Source organism: Larus michahellis, chromosome 2 (assembly GCF_964199755.1).
Source record: "Larus michahellis chromosome 2, bLarMic1.1, whole genome shotgun sequence".
Lineage (NCBI taxonomy): Eukaryota > Metazoa > Chordata > Aves > Charadriiformes > Laridae > Larus > Larus michahellis.
Window position 1 is genome coordinate 22,571,863 of NC_133897.1, and position 18,137 is coordinate 22,589,999.

The window sequence follows — 18,137 nt, forward strand, 5'->3', positions numbered from 1 at the left end:
GCCTAGTATAGTATGAAATTATTATACAGCTCTCGGTGTCATGGAGTCCACCAATTTTTAGATCATAGGATTTCATATGCTTATTAAGGAAAAGGGAATATTTTAGTAAGAAAGGCTGGTGATGGTCATCAACAAGAAATTACTTTGGAAAGGGTAAAGAACCTTCTTTTTATGTCTAATTGTTAACAACTAAAAAATTTATGAGCAAATCCAATTTTGCACTGCTAGAATTCACTGCAGAGTAAGTACACGATAGATAAAAGTGGTAAGAATAAAGTGCGAAAAGAGAACACAAATGAGTTAGAAGAACCAGCTTAATCTCTATTATATCTGATATGAATCTTTTTTGGGGCTGCGTAGGAAGACATCTCTAGGGTGGTAAGTTATAAAAAGAAACTGTCTATAAAACTACTGTAAGCTTATATGTAACAGTTTGTTATATAAAAGTGGGGAAATAAATTATAGACAAATTGCCAAGCAATAAATTCGACTGAATAATGTTTGATAACATTCACAATCAAAATGGCATTCACATATTTTACAGATGATAGAAGAACTGAAATTTTGGTGAAAGATCTGCAATAAAGCAATAAATAAAAGTAAACGTACACTAGAAATGTTATAATACACTCTGAAAAATAATTTCTCTGTTCTTCCTCTAGACTATGTAATGAAGTTTTTTGCTTTATTTTCATGGAGGGAATAGAATTAAAGTAAAAAGCATTTGGGAAATAGTTTCAGCCTGATGCGTTAAAGCAGTCAGAGGTCAAATGTAACCACAAACCAAAATAAATCTTTAGTAACTACCCCAGGAGGTGGTTTACACTAACCTTTTTACTTTGGACAGACACTGATTAAAAGCAATCAGACCACTCACTGCATTCCAGCTAAGGGAATGATAACGGACCATATTGAACCCTCTGCAGTTGTCACAGAACGTGAATCTGACTTTACAAACCAACAACGGAGCTTAAAAGTGACAATTACTAACAAAACCACAAAAGACAGTAAGTATTAAAGGGCACGGTATTAGACCTGGGCAGGAACTGCACGTATAGGATGAGCAACCAGATATGCAGACAGAAGTGAAAATAGGTCTCTGCTTTTATTTGGGGTTGGATGAGTGGGATTTCATTTCCTTATCCTCCATTTACAATAAGGGCTATAGGTTAAGAGTTTACAGATTCCTGTGAAAACAGGTACTCCACTCAAGCTCACTGTAGCTTTAAAACCGGTCTTCATTAATTAGGGGCAAATCCTTAGGAGAAACTATCTATTTAATTTTACACCTTGAGAAGCAAAAATTGTAGAACTCTCCTCCAATTCTGAACTCTTGATGCCAGACACGATGAACTCATGAGTATTCTAGAAGATGGTTTTATGGATCTGTACATTTCTTAATTTCTAGGCATTAATTTATGGATCGATTTAAAAATAGCTTCTTTCATCTCTTCACTCCTACCCATGCTGCCTTTATGCACAAACTTGTTTGCTTATTCATCCCCACTGTCCTGTCCCTTAACAGGGCTGGAGGCTGTTGCTCTCGCCTCTTTCCAGTCCCTCCTCGAGAATTCTTTCTTCCATGATGTGTGTGTGACACTAAACAACTGATAAAAGACAGACTCGGGCTGCTGAGCAGCACTGATGTGTATTCATTTGAAAAGACATACAAAAATAAGGTTAACATCTAACATATATACACGTAAATGTTAAAATGCATCCCATTGCTTACATATACTGAAATTCTTTACAAAAATATAAAGTGAGAGATGACAAGACCTATGCATCGCTTAACTATTTTATCTTCCTTTCCTTCTGTCTCACTGGTTTTATCATCTTTTTAGCTCATTTGAATAGAAATTTTACAGGTGGTTTTGTACCACACATACATAAGAAAACTCCGGAGCTCATTGGGACCTCTACCGTTCCTCAGATTCAAAGCTCCTGAAACCAGATACGGGAATACGAACTCATTAATATCCTATTGCAAACAATAATATTAAACTTGCTGTTGGCAAAATTTTGCAAAGACAGTTCATCACAATAACCTTTGATATGTCCTCCAGTTGGAGTATTTTTAAAGCTTCTTATTGAAATAATTCTGTTAAAGTGCTTTTCAACGTAGTGCTCAGCAGGCAGGTGGTATTGTGCAATAGGTGTAGTACAAGCTCACATCACAAAGTATTTGTCACTCTTAAAACAGTAACTGAAGGAAGTCTCTTAGCAAGGCTAGTAAAAACCTACTGCGTGAGTCTAAGAAATGCATGTGTTAGTATGTTCTCTATACAGAATTAGTAGCACTATACAAAACATGATTCTCTCATTAGGTGGATTGGGACATGCCTTATTTTGTTATATTTACATTCCATAAATCAATATATAGGCCATACTTAAAATACTCAGACTTGAACTATGCTCTTTCTCATTTATTTGTCTATACGTGACTACCTACTCCGTGGTTTTCATACACTACTCAGTGCCTTGAAATTCTGCCAAACATTCCTTAAAAAATACTTTAAGAAAGGTGGAAAACAAACACTCTCTGGAGCAAAAGTTAAAAAAAAAACAAAAAAAAAACAACAACAAAAATATCAAAGTACTGAAGTGGAATCCATAGATCACTTCTTGGGGGACACAGCTGTCATGTAGCAGTTGCAGGGAGCAACAGCATTTACTGACGTTGGTAAAATAGCTAAAGCCAGGCTAAATAGAGCAAGACAATATACTTTCTCTTTCCATTTACACGTGAGCTGATATGATTCAAACAACAGTCTTTCGATGTCATTTTCCACCGATCCCCTGAAAATCTTCTCATATCAAAAGCCACTGTTTATATAGTCTTATATATCCATTTAGTAATACAACAGGTCTACTTACCTATGCTTCCTTTGTCTACAAAGTCTTTTAGTCTTGTTTAGAAAAATGCTGAAAATGTTACTTCTAGAAAAATACCCTTTTCCTTGTCTTTCCCACAGTTCATCCTTTGAGCCAAATACTACCCTTGAATAACCACAACAGTCAGCAGCACCGGGAGGAGCGGCCCGATACCTGACAGCAGAATATCACACTCTTAACATCGTTGTGACAAATGCGTATAGAGCATCAGGGAGAGGGGCAGAAGAGGGAGGACAAAGTATGTTTAAGGGAGTTAAACCAAATTGCTTAGATGCTGGAAGAGGAGACTGGAGAAAACATGCACCTGCCATCTGTCTTATCCATTTCACTAAAACGATCCTCAAAATCAGGCAATGCTGATATTCCCAGAATTAAAATAATAAATAAAAAGAACTTCCAGCGAAATTAATTATTATCCCACTACAGTCTTTATATAATGTGCTATTTACAGTGAAATACCAAAAGTATTTCATTCATACAATTACTGCAAAGACTACACGTGATGCAGAACAGCTTTTACACTAGGCAAGTGCATGGAACCTGTAGTCAAAAATAGTAGCGAATTTCCCCCCACTTACCAGTGCAACAGGTGTTCAATGCAAAACAAACTGTGTTCGCTCCCTTTGATTTCAACGCGCTTGTCTCTAGCAAGCCGGTAACAGGGTATTTTGTCACAGTCCTGTTTCTAAGCTCTCCCCAGCAGCACAACAGTTTAGGTGAAGGAAAAGCAGTGAGCTGGCTGCAAAGTGGGAATGCAGAGGAACTGGCAAGTGTAGAAAAAGTGGAGAAGCTACAAAAATTTATTTTCCAACAAAATAACTCTCCACAAGCTGTGTAAACTTTTCTTACTAAAACAAATACTCTAAAACACAAAGATTTTACATTTCCAGTGAAACACTCACAGTAACATTTTGCCTGGTTTTACTCTCCTGAAGTCTCAACAAGGAGCCAGCAGATTTATGCTTTCTCAATTACCTGGGCCAGTAAACTCCCTCATAGTCCCTGACGGCAATTTGGATTTTTAAATTAATAGAGAGAAAGAAGAAACAGGCTCGCTGGGCTTTTGAGTAGCCTTTGTTGTCTTCAGTAGATTCTCACGCTTTGCTGCCTAACGCCGCGCGCACGCACACGTCCGCCCATCCGCCACCCACCCACTCACATCCACGCCTCTGTCATGTGTGCTCTAGTATTCTGAACAACAGAACAAAAATTAAGCTGTGTCCATTGCAATTTTGTGACCTGTACAGAAAGGAATAATTTATAGCGGTAAGCTCGTTATCTTTACCGTAAATTTAAAATGCAAAATTGGGTTTGCAAGGACAGCGTAAGGTATAAGAGTTAGACCCCTTATCTCAAGCACTCATTCGTATTTACAGTAAGTATAAGCTTTCTGCTACAGAAGAAAAAGTATTTCGGTTGAACACTGTTACAGATTTCCTAAATGAGGCTAGTTCCAGTTGCCAGTAATTCAAAAGCAAATCTGCTGACTTGGCATTAGGACTCTAAAACAGTGTGATCAAACTTATATAGTAAGAAGGTGTCTGCAGAAATAACATTTATAAACTGTATATACAGTACACAGTACCAGTACATAGAAAATAGATTTTGACTTTATGATCCCCTGGCTGTAAGGCAAGACTGAATTGTCTTCAAATGGAGTCCACCAGAGGTATAAGCAACAGATAGTGGCCCTTAAATCAATATGCAAATCAAGTGCATACAAATTAAAAATCAGAGCAGACAAAAAGTTTCAGATTTTTTTATGTGCTGAGTCTGGCTTGCTGAATACACGGGAAGTTATTAAACATCAAATGTACCTTTTTTTAAAAAACACTAACAACACCTTGATGGCAACAGATATTGTTCAAGTGGCAGCTACCAAAAAACAGCTTGAAAAATGGCATAGTACAACACCGGGAACTCTGCAGTTGTACTACGCTAATTCATAGAGCACTAACCAAAAAAAATAAGTATATGAGTATTCTATTTCATGCTATTGCTATGCAAGCAACAGCAATACAAATCAGCATACAGAAGGATACCATATGTTCTGCAATGAAGAACCCAAAGATATTTTCAAGGGGCATTGTTACAAGACTTCAAAGAAACACAAGACTGCCGGAGGCAAAAGTTACTGACGGATGTAAACATCCCTGTTCCATTCTCCTGCGTCGTTACGTTTTTTCGATATCACTTCCCCATCCTTGTCACAATATTGGTCCCTTGATTTATGACGGCTACGCTGTTTGTTGCATTCATTGTGGTCCTGCTCGCGGTCCTTTGAGCGATGCCTTGATTCTCTATGTCTGTGATCACTGCTCCCGTGGGACTCGTCTCTATGATTGTGATCCCTGTGAGAATCATAGTGGTCACCGTGCTCATGTGAGTAGTCCTCCTTTGGCTCTACGTAAGCCGAATCTCTGCTGTCTTGTGTTTCTGAGTCAAAAGTTTCTTGCCTAGAAAGGCCTCTAACACCACTGCGATGGTTGTGGTGTTGGCTTGAGGAAGAGCGATGCTGGGATTTCTTGATGGGTTCAACCCGTGCTTCCTCTTCAATTTGTGAACCGCTGCGTTCAGGGACTGAATGGTCATTCCTCTGGTCTCCTTGAGATCCCTGCTATCACAACCAGCAGTAAGTTCACGTACATGAAGTACACATTTAAAAACCTCCCCGATATCAAGTTCAACTAGAAAGTATCATGAAACCAATAAAATTTAAGGACACGACAATCCACTTTGAATCTAAACTAGAAAAAAAAATTAGAATTCAACTTTTACTGAAAATTCAGTATTATAATACAAACAATTCCTCTCATCAGAATGGAGAGTGGCACTCGGGCTATTCTGTGACATTTTCTTGTCTCCCGTGACGTTTCTGACTATTCCAGTTAGCAGTAATTACCTACCGCACTCCAGACAAAAGGAGAGCATGCAGAAGCAGGACAAACTGCAGAAAAATTAAAGGGACATAAGCATGCTGGGAGAGGGCAGGTAGCAGTCGGGAGTTTACAGATGCCTGCTCGGAAACAGCCGTGATGGGAAAGTGATTTTAGAGCACCGAGGAGGTGGATTCCAACAGAGAACCAAAGTACAAAACCTTGGCTCTTTTAGAGTTTTGAGGTTTCTTCAGGAAAAAATGCAATTTGATCTGGTAAGAATAAAGTTTGTATTATGATACTAATAGTATCACTGACCTTCTGTTTTTCTCAGCAATAATTCGATTTCTTCATGGTAATGAAAAATTAAACTTTGACCTCATAATTTTAAGAGCTGAGAATACCGACCATTGCCAAGGAAAGCAGGAGGAGAGTGATATTATCACCTAAAGAATTTCCTGACACACCACTACTATTAAAAAACTGAAATAAAAATTACCAGGTAATATCAAACCTACTCTTCACCAGCATAATGCTTTGAAATCACTGCAAAATGAACAAGTGGCATTATTTAAGTCATCCGGGGCTGCCATTACATTAACGTGCTTTTATTCCCAAACCACAGCCAAAGATTTTTCAAGCTTAATTGCAAAATTTTAAGAAATAGTTTATGGTGAAGTTAAATTCTCTTTCTCACATGAGGTGAAGAATGTCAAGACAAAATTATCTCTACTGGCACAAAATTAAAGTAGGTTTTAACAGAGTTATACAGGCATTTGTTTGTGACACTGTTCTGAATTTATCAGAGTTAAGTCTAAAGTTTGCCCTCCTATGTGCAGAGTTGCCTAAAAATAAGGATTGCCTCCAGGGCAGCTCACGGACATTTCTTTTGGTCTATGTTGTGGAAAAGAGCTAGGGGAAGGAGGAAATTTTGTCCTTTAGCTACAGATCCTGGCAGGTGGGTTTCCTAGCAACCCAAAAAGGAAAATGACAGGAAATTGGACAGGAACAAATCCATATTTTATCAGAAACTTATAAAAAGCAACGTATTTCAAATCAGCAATTTGATAAATTTGACAAATCATCGTTTTCTAAGACAACATTTTGTTCTGTAAATTTCCCAGCGACTAGCTGGGCTGCTCCATGTGTTCCTAATTCGAAACAAATGGTATAGATGAGAACAAGGTACCAGAAATGGTGATCGAATTTCTTTTTTCTTCTTGCTTTTATGATTCTCAAGATGATTCTAATTTGCCAGAAAAGGAATGCAGCAATTGTAAACATGAATAGATGTGTTCAAGGTGAACAGAAATGACTCAACGGAGGCGAATTATAAATGGAATCAAGTGAAAAGCCTAAAGCCTAAAGAGCCTAAAGCAGTGCCTGTTTTGGATGTGTAAACACATTTTTAATAGTCCACAACCATGACTGGTTTTAAGTCACATAAACTGGGTAGACACGCGGAACCCCTTAATTCTCATATGGTCAAATGCCATGTATGCACCTATATATATATATATAATTGTGACTAATAAAATCTGTCATTGCTGTGGTTTGAGAACAAATGCAAAATTTGAACCAGCTTTGAATGGAATGCTACTTTTACAAACTCAGATGCATCTTCTCTGCTATGGCAAGTGCGTGTGGAGGAGCACAATCAATACATTTAGAACCAATACCTGTGATTTCAGAATAGCGTTAGGCTATTGGGATTTATGAGCAAATTCATTGACAGTAAATTTCCCTATATATTACAGGGACACTGAGCAGGTAATGTTTGAATCTGGATTAAGATCTGGCTTGGGGTTCGTAACCAAATTAGGGCTCTGAATTGGATTAGATTCCACGGTCTAGGAATTTTATGGCCCAATCACAGAAGTTTTTTGGATTAAAGTGGAGAAAGTTTGAGATAAGCCCATTTCATTATTCAGGGATCCTTGGAAAGAAGTTTAAGCAGTGCTGAAAGAGGAGAGAGAGAAGTCTGTGTCCACACAGTCAATCTGGCTTGGTCCCTACTTCCATCCAGTGGTCCCTAATCATCTACACCATATGTGCGTGAGGATGCTCCAGTCTTCTATTCCCCTACAAGAGGAAATCTGAGAAAAGTTGTCAGGACAGTTTGCTCCAAAGCTCTCCGTTAGACAGAGAGGAGGTGTACGGTCTTCATCGACTTAATTTCAAACAGTGCCAGGAGGCCTCAAACCTCCAAGCACCTTGTGCCATGCAATACACACAGTCAGCATCATGCTATAAAAATAGCACTCTGGCAGCTGGCAACACAAATCTCTCATTACAATGTACTCACGGGACTAAAAAAAACCACAAAACCCAATTACATCCCATGGCAAAGGGGTGCTGCATTGGACCCAGGGGAGAATGACTCAAATGCTTTGCAGTGCGGATGTGGCCCCTCCAGGCCAAATGGCTGGCGGCAAAGTTTATCGCTGCAGAGCCGTCCACAAAAACGGCACAGACACAGACTTTAAGTTCTCCAAATGGAGGATTTTAACACTATTGAGAGACCGGCTTCAGCCACCGTGATTAGGAAATAAACCCACTCTATTCCAAGACCGCAACAGTCTCAGGTTTGAGATGTCATCTGAAAACGTACCATGGGAAAATGAAACAAAAGGCACGTCAAAGTTGTGAGTTCCATAAGGGGACCCCCATTGCTTAGCACTTTTGGATTAGTAGACCTACAAACAAACTGTGAAACTGCAAATACATTCTCATTTTCAGTCCTTCAAATAAAAATATGTTAATTTGTAAGGAGATTGCACAACATTCAGAAAAGTGTTATTAAAACTCCGCATAGTTCCTCTGGAGAATGTGGTTAATAAAATGAGTAAGTGAACTATAAATCCACACCCAAAAGGCATAAAAAAAGCTTGAGCAAAATAATAAACACGTCTACAAAGCAAAGAAAGTTTATCTAGCAAGTCTGCACACAACAATACTGAATTTCATACTCAGAAATTCTTCCAGCTCACAATTTTTTCAGGGTGTTTCAGCTCTGAGGACAGAAAAAAAGGCAGAAATGAGCTATAGCTTACAGTCTTCTTTTCCTGCGACTGCTTTTGAAAGCAAGAGAAGGAGATATTCTGCAAGGTGGCTGAAGCAATTTTTCTTGTTAAAGAACAAACCTGTCAAGCCTGTGGTCTTCTAATGGGAAATAAATTCTTTGAGACAAAAAATTGTTTTACAAGACCATAAAAACAAAAAGCAAATTGGTGGCATTTTAATTTGGGTGCAGACTTTTTTTTTTTTTCTTATTTTCTGAAAGAAGGCATTTTTCTTTAGCTAAAGTTATCAATTCTAACCAACATAAATATGTAACTTATGGGCCTATATGGACTTAGGTGGAAATTTAGATGTAGTAAGTCATTATTTGAGCTGGGACAGATGTTATTTACACCCCACTGTGATCTTCTCGGCCTCAATGTGTCAGTCACTATTTACAATGAAGAAGCACTTTTGAAGACCTCATTTCATGTCTTGCAACACGTATACAAAGAAGACGATCTTATGCTGAGAACCTTAATACAATTATACAAAGCAAAAGTTGAAGGAGAAAAGAGAGGACACATTATGCCCAAAGTCAACAGGCAGGACAGTGGGGAGGTGGGAATAAAGCCTGTTTTTCCCAGCTCACTAGACAGTGCCCTCGCTGTGCAGAACATGCTGCCTCTCAAGGTCTTTCTGCACAACGGGCAGTGGGACTCAGGTTTTATGTAAGAGTTTGGCTTGAAGGAAGCGTGCACTTTTCACAGCAATGGCCAATGAATAAAAGAACAAAGAAAACACTGGTAGGGCCACTTTGACGGCGAGACCTCACTAATACAGTCGGTCATCCTCAACGTCTACAACTCTGTAGCCTGTGGGAGGGTAGGAACAGATTCCCTCCAACAGTTGTGGATCTGCTCTGTACGTAACCCAATTTGTCATACAGGGCCTCTGGGGCTGGGATTTGCCTATTAGCGATACTGTGCCCATCAGAGAGGGAGTTACCAGAGGCTGTAATGTGCGTAGCATTAGCCCAGTTTTATCCCTCTGATTGGATTACATATGGCCAGCTATAAAAATGCTTGTGGCTGGTACACATATTACTGGCACAGTGGTGTCCTGGGCACAATGAAATCTTAAGTATTCCACTTCATGTCACCATATGTTTTCAGTCAGGCTGGTTTAGTCCTTGCAATCAAAACCAGCCCCCTAGTCAATACACAAACACACGCTACTGTGAATACAACAGCATTAACAATAATGTACCTGTATTTGCCTTTTATACTGAAAATGGGTGAATGTCTACTGAAAAATCTCTTGCTCTATCAACAACAGGAAGACATATTCAGCATATTCTAATATCAGACTACCACTCTGCTTTGGAAGAGGAAGAAGCTGCTAGGAAAAAAAAAGAAGAAATGGCATAAAAACTGTACCTGTAAATTAATATTTGAACCTGGGCTAATAGGAAGAGTGGCTGTTGCAAGTGTGCGAGTGAGAAGCTGGTTAGGAGGATTGCTGCTAGGTGGATGTGTGGCCTTCCAGTAGGCTTCCAAATAGTCAGCAAGGTGCTCACAAGCATCTTCAAGCTGGTTCTCATCAAGAATTACATCGAACATTTCCTGATAAAGGAAAGATTTTAGTGAGAATAACCAACAGTTAAAGGGAGATCGGCTGGAGACATGAATGACCAGTCTTTCCCTTCATCAAAAATGAACCACATTTGTAATACTTATGTTAAGATATTTCACCCTTTTGGGTGGTTTTTTTGAATGTAATTGATACAAAAGGCAGCGATCACAACTAGCACTAATGTTGCACTTGCTAAAGCAAGTCCTCATGGCTGCAACTTAGTAATGCACAAACAGGGAATGAAGTTAGGCAGAGGCAGCTTGAATAAATCTTAAAACTCAAATATCCAGCAAGAAAGGTTCAACATTCAAGTTTTTAGCTATTGGAACAATATGGAATGGCAAGAAATTGGATTAACTCCCCATATCTAGAATTACTAAGAGAAAACTAAGACAAACTAAACCCAGTAACTAATAACAGTAAGAAACACAAGTAATACAGATCATCCAGTTTCCAAGTGTCGTACAAATATTAGGAAAGAGATTAGTCACACGGTCTAATTTTAGGCATCTAAAGTTAGGAGGTGAGTTTCCTCCGATTCCTCCCTGCTCAGGGAGTCAGGAGTTCTCCCAAAGGCAGCTTTGAGAGCCTAGGCAGGTCTCTAGCATTGACTTCTTGGGGACCAGAGAAGACTAGTCTCTTAACTGAGATGCTTGAAATTAAATGATGAAAACATCCCCCTCGCTCAGCTCCGTAATTATAGCAAATTCCCTTATCTGCAGCTGAACTGAACCTTCACCTTCTGGTCTCTGACCCATGCTCCTGACAGTCAAGCATGCAGACAATAATGCTTGTCATGTTTAAAACACAGCTGGGGTCTCATCATCTGCACTTTATAGGTGGAAACTGAAAGAATTTGCTTCAGTGCACATCAATGGAAGAACTGCAGAGCTCTCAGCTACGCAGTCCCCCACAGCTCTTTGCCAAAACTGTGACCAAGAGCGTCAGCAGTGATGGGCTGTGGTGACATATTCCCACGGGCAGCTACCCAAACCACCGGCCTAACCTTAAACTGCCAGAGATAAAGCACAGTCACTAAGAGGGTTCACTTTTAGACCAATAACCCAAGAAGAATTATCAAGTAAAACAAATGCTCGGCTTGTTTGAGCAGTGAACGTATTCAGCACACATCCTAATAACTGCTTGTGACTCGGGCTGTTTTTCCCTGCACCCTTGTGCAGAGCCCAGAGACCTCAGATGTTCTGCAAAAAAGCAATAGTGAAATATGGCCAGAAGAGGGCAAACATTCCCAGAAATTACGTAATTAACCTCGTGCTTGAAAAGAAAATCTCCTTTCAAAGACAAGACATAAATTAACAGTAACTCACAGGAGGACACTGTGCCAGTTTATCAGCTGCCACCATCTGAACATTAAGGTGTTTGGCCTGAGATTTCCCTCGAGATTTTATTAACCTCTGTAAAACCTGTGAAAAAATCAGACATTAATAAAAGTGATCAAGTTTGGACTTAATGTACATATAACACCACTTAAAATGTTTACTTTTTTAACTGTCCTCTTGAGCAGATCAAATTCTTCATTTGCTGGCATCAGGAGCATTTCCCATGCTGTTTACATCCAGAACAACCTAATTTTCACTTACTTCCCAACATCCCCTTTACTGTTATGAGCACTAAAAAGTTCCCCTCCTATTTTCCTCTGCTGTTTCTGGTTTTATTTGTTGAAATTCTTTAATTGTTCTCCCAAGTTCTCTTCCAATAATTTGTTCTTCTCTTTCAAATGCCTCTTTACAAGGTCTGTGCAGGTTTTTTCACAGAATGAAAGAGTACATTGCCAGGAGATACTAAAGTTTACCTATCAGGCTGCTATTCATTATGTGAAAATCTTGCTTTCGTTCCTGTATTATTTTGATTTAACAAACTGCTAGCATTATTTACATGACTGATACTAAAAGTGCCCAATTTAAACAACCATTGGAGCTACAGCATCTTTTCCAAAATGGGTTTTGGTAACACCCAAGCTAAGATACTTTTTTGATTAATAGTATTTCACCAACCAAAGGAAAACAATAACAATATATAGCTCTGAACTTTAATGAGGACATGTGATTATCTGCATTTAAGACCCCAAAAAAGGGAAGAAAAAAAAAAAAAAAGACTGAAACAGCATGAATGTTAGTAAAATATTTACCTTAGGAGAAGAAATCTTCACGTACACTATAATGGGAGCCAGAGAGGTTTTGCTTAGTTGAGCTGGGTGGTTAATGGTATCAGCATCAAGCACTACCAACTGCAGTGTCCTCGCTAATTCAAAAATCCGTTCAATTTCACTTTGAACTTCAGCTGCAGATAAGGAGAAAATTACACTTAGGAAAATATCAAAAGGCCATTAGTTTTAAGAAACGTAAAAGTGTGGTAGACTGGTGCGTTGCTCCTCCTCAGGCTGGCAGACGTTGGTAGCCGTGCACGTCCCTGGCACGGTAGGGAAACGAATGCAACGTTAATGAGAGCGTTTTGCCCCGGGGTCGTTGCCCTTGCAGACAGCACTGCCTGCCTCTCTCACCTCCACCGCTTCCTGCCATGCCAGCCTAGGGAGATACTTTCTTACAGGACCCCAGTCCATGAATGTAAGAAAAAAAGAATGCCTGCTGCATCACATGGTAATCTTACTATGCCATTAATTTCCTACGTGTAAATAATTCCAGCTCAGACTTTAATCTTACGTGGTAATCAATTTGCTCAAACTGGAGTGCCTGAGATAGGCATTAAGACGTACTGAGGTGTCTGTACAAGCAGAACCTCCTTATTTTCCACCCACTCCAACTTATCAAAGCTCTGGAAAACAGAGTTCCCTTCGTATACTGGCCTCAGTATGGTACCAGATTAAAAATTTGATTACTATGTGTAAAACACTTACTGAAAAAAAATAATTCAATCATCCAAACAATGCTATGGTATCCTCCTCACAAACCCAGGAGTTCTGGAAAGGTGATTTTCTCAGAAAAAATCATCTTGTCTTCTGGTAACTCATGCTGCCAGCTCCTCAGCACCCTGCCTGATCAGTAGTTTCCAGGGAAAAACTCTCCAAGACAGATGGACTGCGTCCGCTTTCACAAGTGATGTAGAAACTGTCTTCATTCCCAAATGAAACAAAACTAAATCTTATAATAGAAAAATCATACTTCAAATGGAATCACATTTTCCTGATCAAGTCTTGCCATAGGTGGACTTCAAAGAGAAATTACAGAAGCTGTGTGATTTGTGCAAGTCTATAAAGAAAGTTATAGAGCCAGACAAGATTGCAGTTCATACAGGTTCCCCTTTAAAGGCTGTGCACACTCCATGAACCAAAACCAGATTAGATACCTAGCCCATTCAAAGTAAATATTAGAAGATAACCAACAGAAACTTAAGTGTCAACAAGAGGCACCAAAAACTTATTTATTAAAGAGTTTCTTGAAATTACACTATCGGCATTTTATCTATTACACTGGCACAGCATTACGTTTGCTTAAAAACACAGCCTTATCTGGTCTGGCTAGAGAGAGCTTTCTGCAGCAAATGGTCTCTTTCAAGAGGTGTGAAGAGACTGATTTTTGTTATCTTGGAATAGCAACTGAATAAATTTGGTACCATGATAAGGCTGCAAAATTTCCAAGAGAGAGCAAAGCATCCCAGCTAGTCTCCATTTAGCTCAAAGTCTTTTGGTTCCAAATCAATAGGTGACTACTACGAGCATTTTAAAAATGAAGTAACATCTTAAGTGGCCATCAGAAAACCTATATATGATGCTCTCTATTGGAGGAGGTTGACATTGTTTTGGATCTATTAGAGATCACCTCCATCTGTTTGTAGTTATCTCAAATTTTGGCTTTGTACATGCCAATCAGCCTTTTACAGCAGAGAACGTTGCGAGATGTGCACAGCGTGCTGGTGCGTGCTTTCGCGCTTGTCGATAAAAGTGCTGAGGCCCAGCTGCTGTCTGAATTAGGATCACATTTTTGAAGACAGAACTTCTGATGGTTCTTGGCACATTGACGATTACATTTTCTGCAACTTTGTTACGTAGAGATATTGTTGGAATGACTGAATACCATTGTCTCAGTGATTTAGTAAAAGATTGTCAATAGTCTATCCCGAATTTAAGTCCAAATGACAACTAGAATAAACATATCAGAGATAATTTGTCATACTGTTCTGATGATGAGTTTGGTTTGCTTTCCCGCTATTTCAAACCAGGCTCAACACTTCAGTCAGAATAACAATATCAGCTAATGTATCAATTTAGGACCGTTCCCAGACTACTAAAAACCCTTGTTCAAGACAATTTATAACCAGCAAAATCTGTCTTTTTGCCAGTGTATCATAATTTTGTCTGAGGAAGTGGTAATTGCTATACTGCTGGAAGCACTTTTCTGCCAGTATAGAACACATCTCTGTGAACTAGATTTCCTGCTACACTTTTGAAACAACCCTTCACCAGGGCAGAGTTTGCCTCAGGGTATCTTCTATTGTGAAACATACCCAGGGCAATAATTGCTGGTAACTATGAACCAATAGTTTCCACCTCAGCCTGAAGACGGAGAGATATCTTTTCCATCAATTAAAAAGTATTTCAGTATTTATGTTTCTAAACATGGGTATAGGAGAAAAGTTCAAGGAACTACACTGCATAGTTGATGAACTAATATATTGTGCCACTACCTCTCCAGTCAAGAATGGACAAAAAAATGCCACAGAGATTGCCGAAGAGGCCCTGATCTCCTGTGCCTTAGAGTACTTCTTTAGCTTCTGGAAAAGCCTGCATTTTGCTTGAAATCTTCCTTGTATTCTTTTTACTACACTTAAGATTGTTGCAATTACTTAAATAATAGTAGCTTCACTTATTAGGTGACAAAGGCTTTATCTACTGATGCAGCTTTGGTTTTCTTCTTTGTTTAGCAACATGTCTCAAAGAAATTCTATATCTGTAAAGATTCTTTCCCAACCAGATACTCACCACAAGTTTTCTCTCAGATTTTTGACCAAAGTAAGCAAAGAACCCTCAATGTCACATAGGGATAGTAACACATATGTCACTGGTAGTTAAAATAGGGAGCTGAGAACAATGACAGTGTGGTATCTTCAAAGCAGCACAATAATAGCTTAGGAATCTTCCCACCTCCACGAATATCATCTATTTACAATAATGACCCTTCTGATATACTGGAGAGGCGTAACAGTGAGGCTGCAACAGCTAACTCCAATAAATCTTATTTGCCAATCATGATGAGAGGCATAAACAATCAGATTTACTGTGACAATCATCATGAAATGCTGGCAGCCCAGCTACAAAACTCAAAACCAGAAATAAGCTATCAAATTTTAAAGTGACCCTTACAATCTATTTGATACGGCCTCCTCGGTAATCAGAAAGGGAACATATTTTAAATGACAGGAGCACTCAACTATTTATTCCATACAATAGGGGGTCAACTCTAAGAAACAAGAAGTACACATCTCCCAGCCAACTCTAAATATTGCACATTTAAACTTACTCCCATATATTAATTCCAAATATCCCTACTGTACTCTGAAATGAATAGAAAATCAGTGCGATGAGAATACAAGTAAATGGCTTATGCCATTATAGGACAGACAAATATTCTTTATGCCAGTTGGACTTCACAAGTGAATTTCAAGCAAAAATCTTTAACAGTTCTCATCTAAAGTAAAGGCAAAACCACAGCAACACTGCACTGTATCTATGTCTCTTCACTAATAACAAGATGAACTACCATGGAATTTAGGGTCACTTATACAATGCCATGCTAAAAAGAACATTCTCTACTCTACGCAGTTGTAGACACACAACCCTCCTTCAAACCTGGGCAGAAAGCATCCATAGGAGCCAGAAGTCATTGGGACGTCCAACTTGACAGAGCAGTGGCTACATCAGCAGTAAGTTTTAGGAAGACCCTGATGAGATAGCAGTTTCGCAATGGGGACGCGATGCAAAATGGCCATGCTTCTGGCCTGCAAAGGCCAGATTAGAAACCACAAAATATTGCTTATACGCAGCAAAGAGGTTTTGATCTTCAGCAGGAACAGTGAAGTTCACACACTGTCAACTGAGTACAGTATGACTTTAATATCCTATTCAATTTGATCTTGTCTACTTCTCTTTGGTATCTGCGGCACTGTTTTGTCCGTAGAAACAGATTTGTAAATTATTACTTGGGCTGCAACAGCCACAGAGACAAAGTGTTCTCTTTTTCTAAACAGAGCTATGGATATTATAGATGTATAGCATGAAAAGAACATACCTATGTCAATGCATGTCATACACAAGTGATTAGCAACATCTTGCGCAAATGTCTTTCAAAGAATTTTATAACTTAAGGAGAACAGACATCAGTAGCCATGATTCTTCTTAGGCTAATTCTTTTATACAAGCACACTTACTTCAAAATACTTAATCACTAAATTCTATGAACGTAATTAAAGAAATGAGAAGTTTAAGGCAGCCTCAGGAATTCCAAAACAAAGGCATTAGAAGCAAATGTGCTATATATCCCCCTTAAAAGCACATAGAAAGTATTGCAACAAAAAAACAGATGAGAAATGGGTAAAGGTCACATCTAAAATCTAAGAAAATGAAAAAAGAAAAAAAAAAAAAAGGAACCGATGACTATTGAGTTGTGCCCACACACCTCTTGATTAAGAAGTAAATCATGAGCTTGACTGACAGAATTCAGATTTTGAATTTTAATTTGTGAGCGCATGTATGTATACACATGCTCGTATTGTGGGCAACATCACCAGAGTGTCTACGTCAGGTATTGCACTAGCCAGAATGCAGGTACTTGGCCAGAGCAGGCTATCCCAGGCTACATTACCTGCCTGTGCTCGCTGTATACAAAGTGGAAAGACCAAGATGCCACCAAGGGTGAGCCAGAAAGCTACTTGGTGTGTGAGCAGTCCGGAGCAAGCCAGTAAGAAACGCCACACGTACGTCAGTGCTTGGTCCCTTTCTTCTCATCTTACGCATTCCTCCCCTCGAGTGCCACGGTTGCTCTGGGTAGGCAGGGAGCTAATAGCAGGGTCACGCTGGACAGACAACTGGTTCCACCCCTTCCCCAGGCAGGGAGGTCCAGCCTCGTGGTCTCCAGGCAGGATCAGGTGTCCCACCCCACACTGGTTCCAATGCTGAGGAGCAGAAGCCTCTGTGCCTCCCTCCAGTCTACTCAGGTAAGAAGGAAAAAGTCTTGGAGGGGAACATAAGTAAATAAGAAGGAATGAATGCTCTAGCTTAGTCCTCAGGCAATGAGCCAGAAGAAACCTGGATTACTTGGGCTTTAATCAAATTTCTAACATAAATGTAGTTTTGTGAATACACTTACATTTCCCTGGTCTCAACCAAATCCCTTAGCCACTAGCTTGTTACATAAAAAGGGGAGGGTGGGAGTGGGAGGATGACAATATTTTCCAGGGAAAGTGGCTGTATGTGTTACTCATGCCTAACAGATGGGGCTCCTGTGAGGGATAAGGCAGAAAGGAGAGGAGCACGTCTGCTGCTCTGCCTGGGGCTCCCGTCTGGGCTCCGCTGGAGGGAAACCGTGGGGTGAGGTGCTGCAGGAAAACAGGGTTTTCCTCTTTCTGCCTGCTGAGGCTCCGTGTAGACAGAATTCAGATGGCCTTCAGTGCACACACACGTCCAAGTGTTATTTACAGACACAATGGGATGTTTGGAAACCTCAACATAACCAAGATCCGTTTATAATGGGCTAACAT

General features: G+C 39.5%; 1 protein-coding gene across 7 annotated transcripts in view; it reads right to left on the reverse strand.

Annotated features, from left to right (window-relative positions):
* Positions 1 to 3,300: 3,300 nt before the first annotated feature.
* Positions 3,301 to 18,137, reverse strand: part of CACNB2 (calcium voltage-gated channel auxiliary subunit beta 2) — a 256,438-nt gene continuing 241,601 nt past the window's right edge. For all 7 annotated transcript variants that reach the window (XM_074574508.1, XM_074574507.1, XM_074574510.1 and 4 more), the window contains 4 exons: positions 12,556 to 12,707; positions 11,735 to 11,830; positions 10,211 to 10,396; positions 3,301 to 5,509 (listed from right to left, as the gene is read on the reverse strand). In XM_074574508.1, coding sequence (XP_074430609.1) covers positions 5,027 to 5,509; positions 10,211 to 10,396; positions 11,735 to 11,830; positions 12,556 to 12,707 — 917 coding nt within the window. In that variant the 3' untranslated portion in view covers positions 3,301 to 5,026. The remainder of the gene's footprint in view (positions 5,510 to 10,210; positions 10,397 to 11,734; positions 11,831 to 12,555; positions 12,708 to 18,137) is intronic.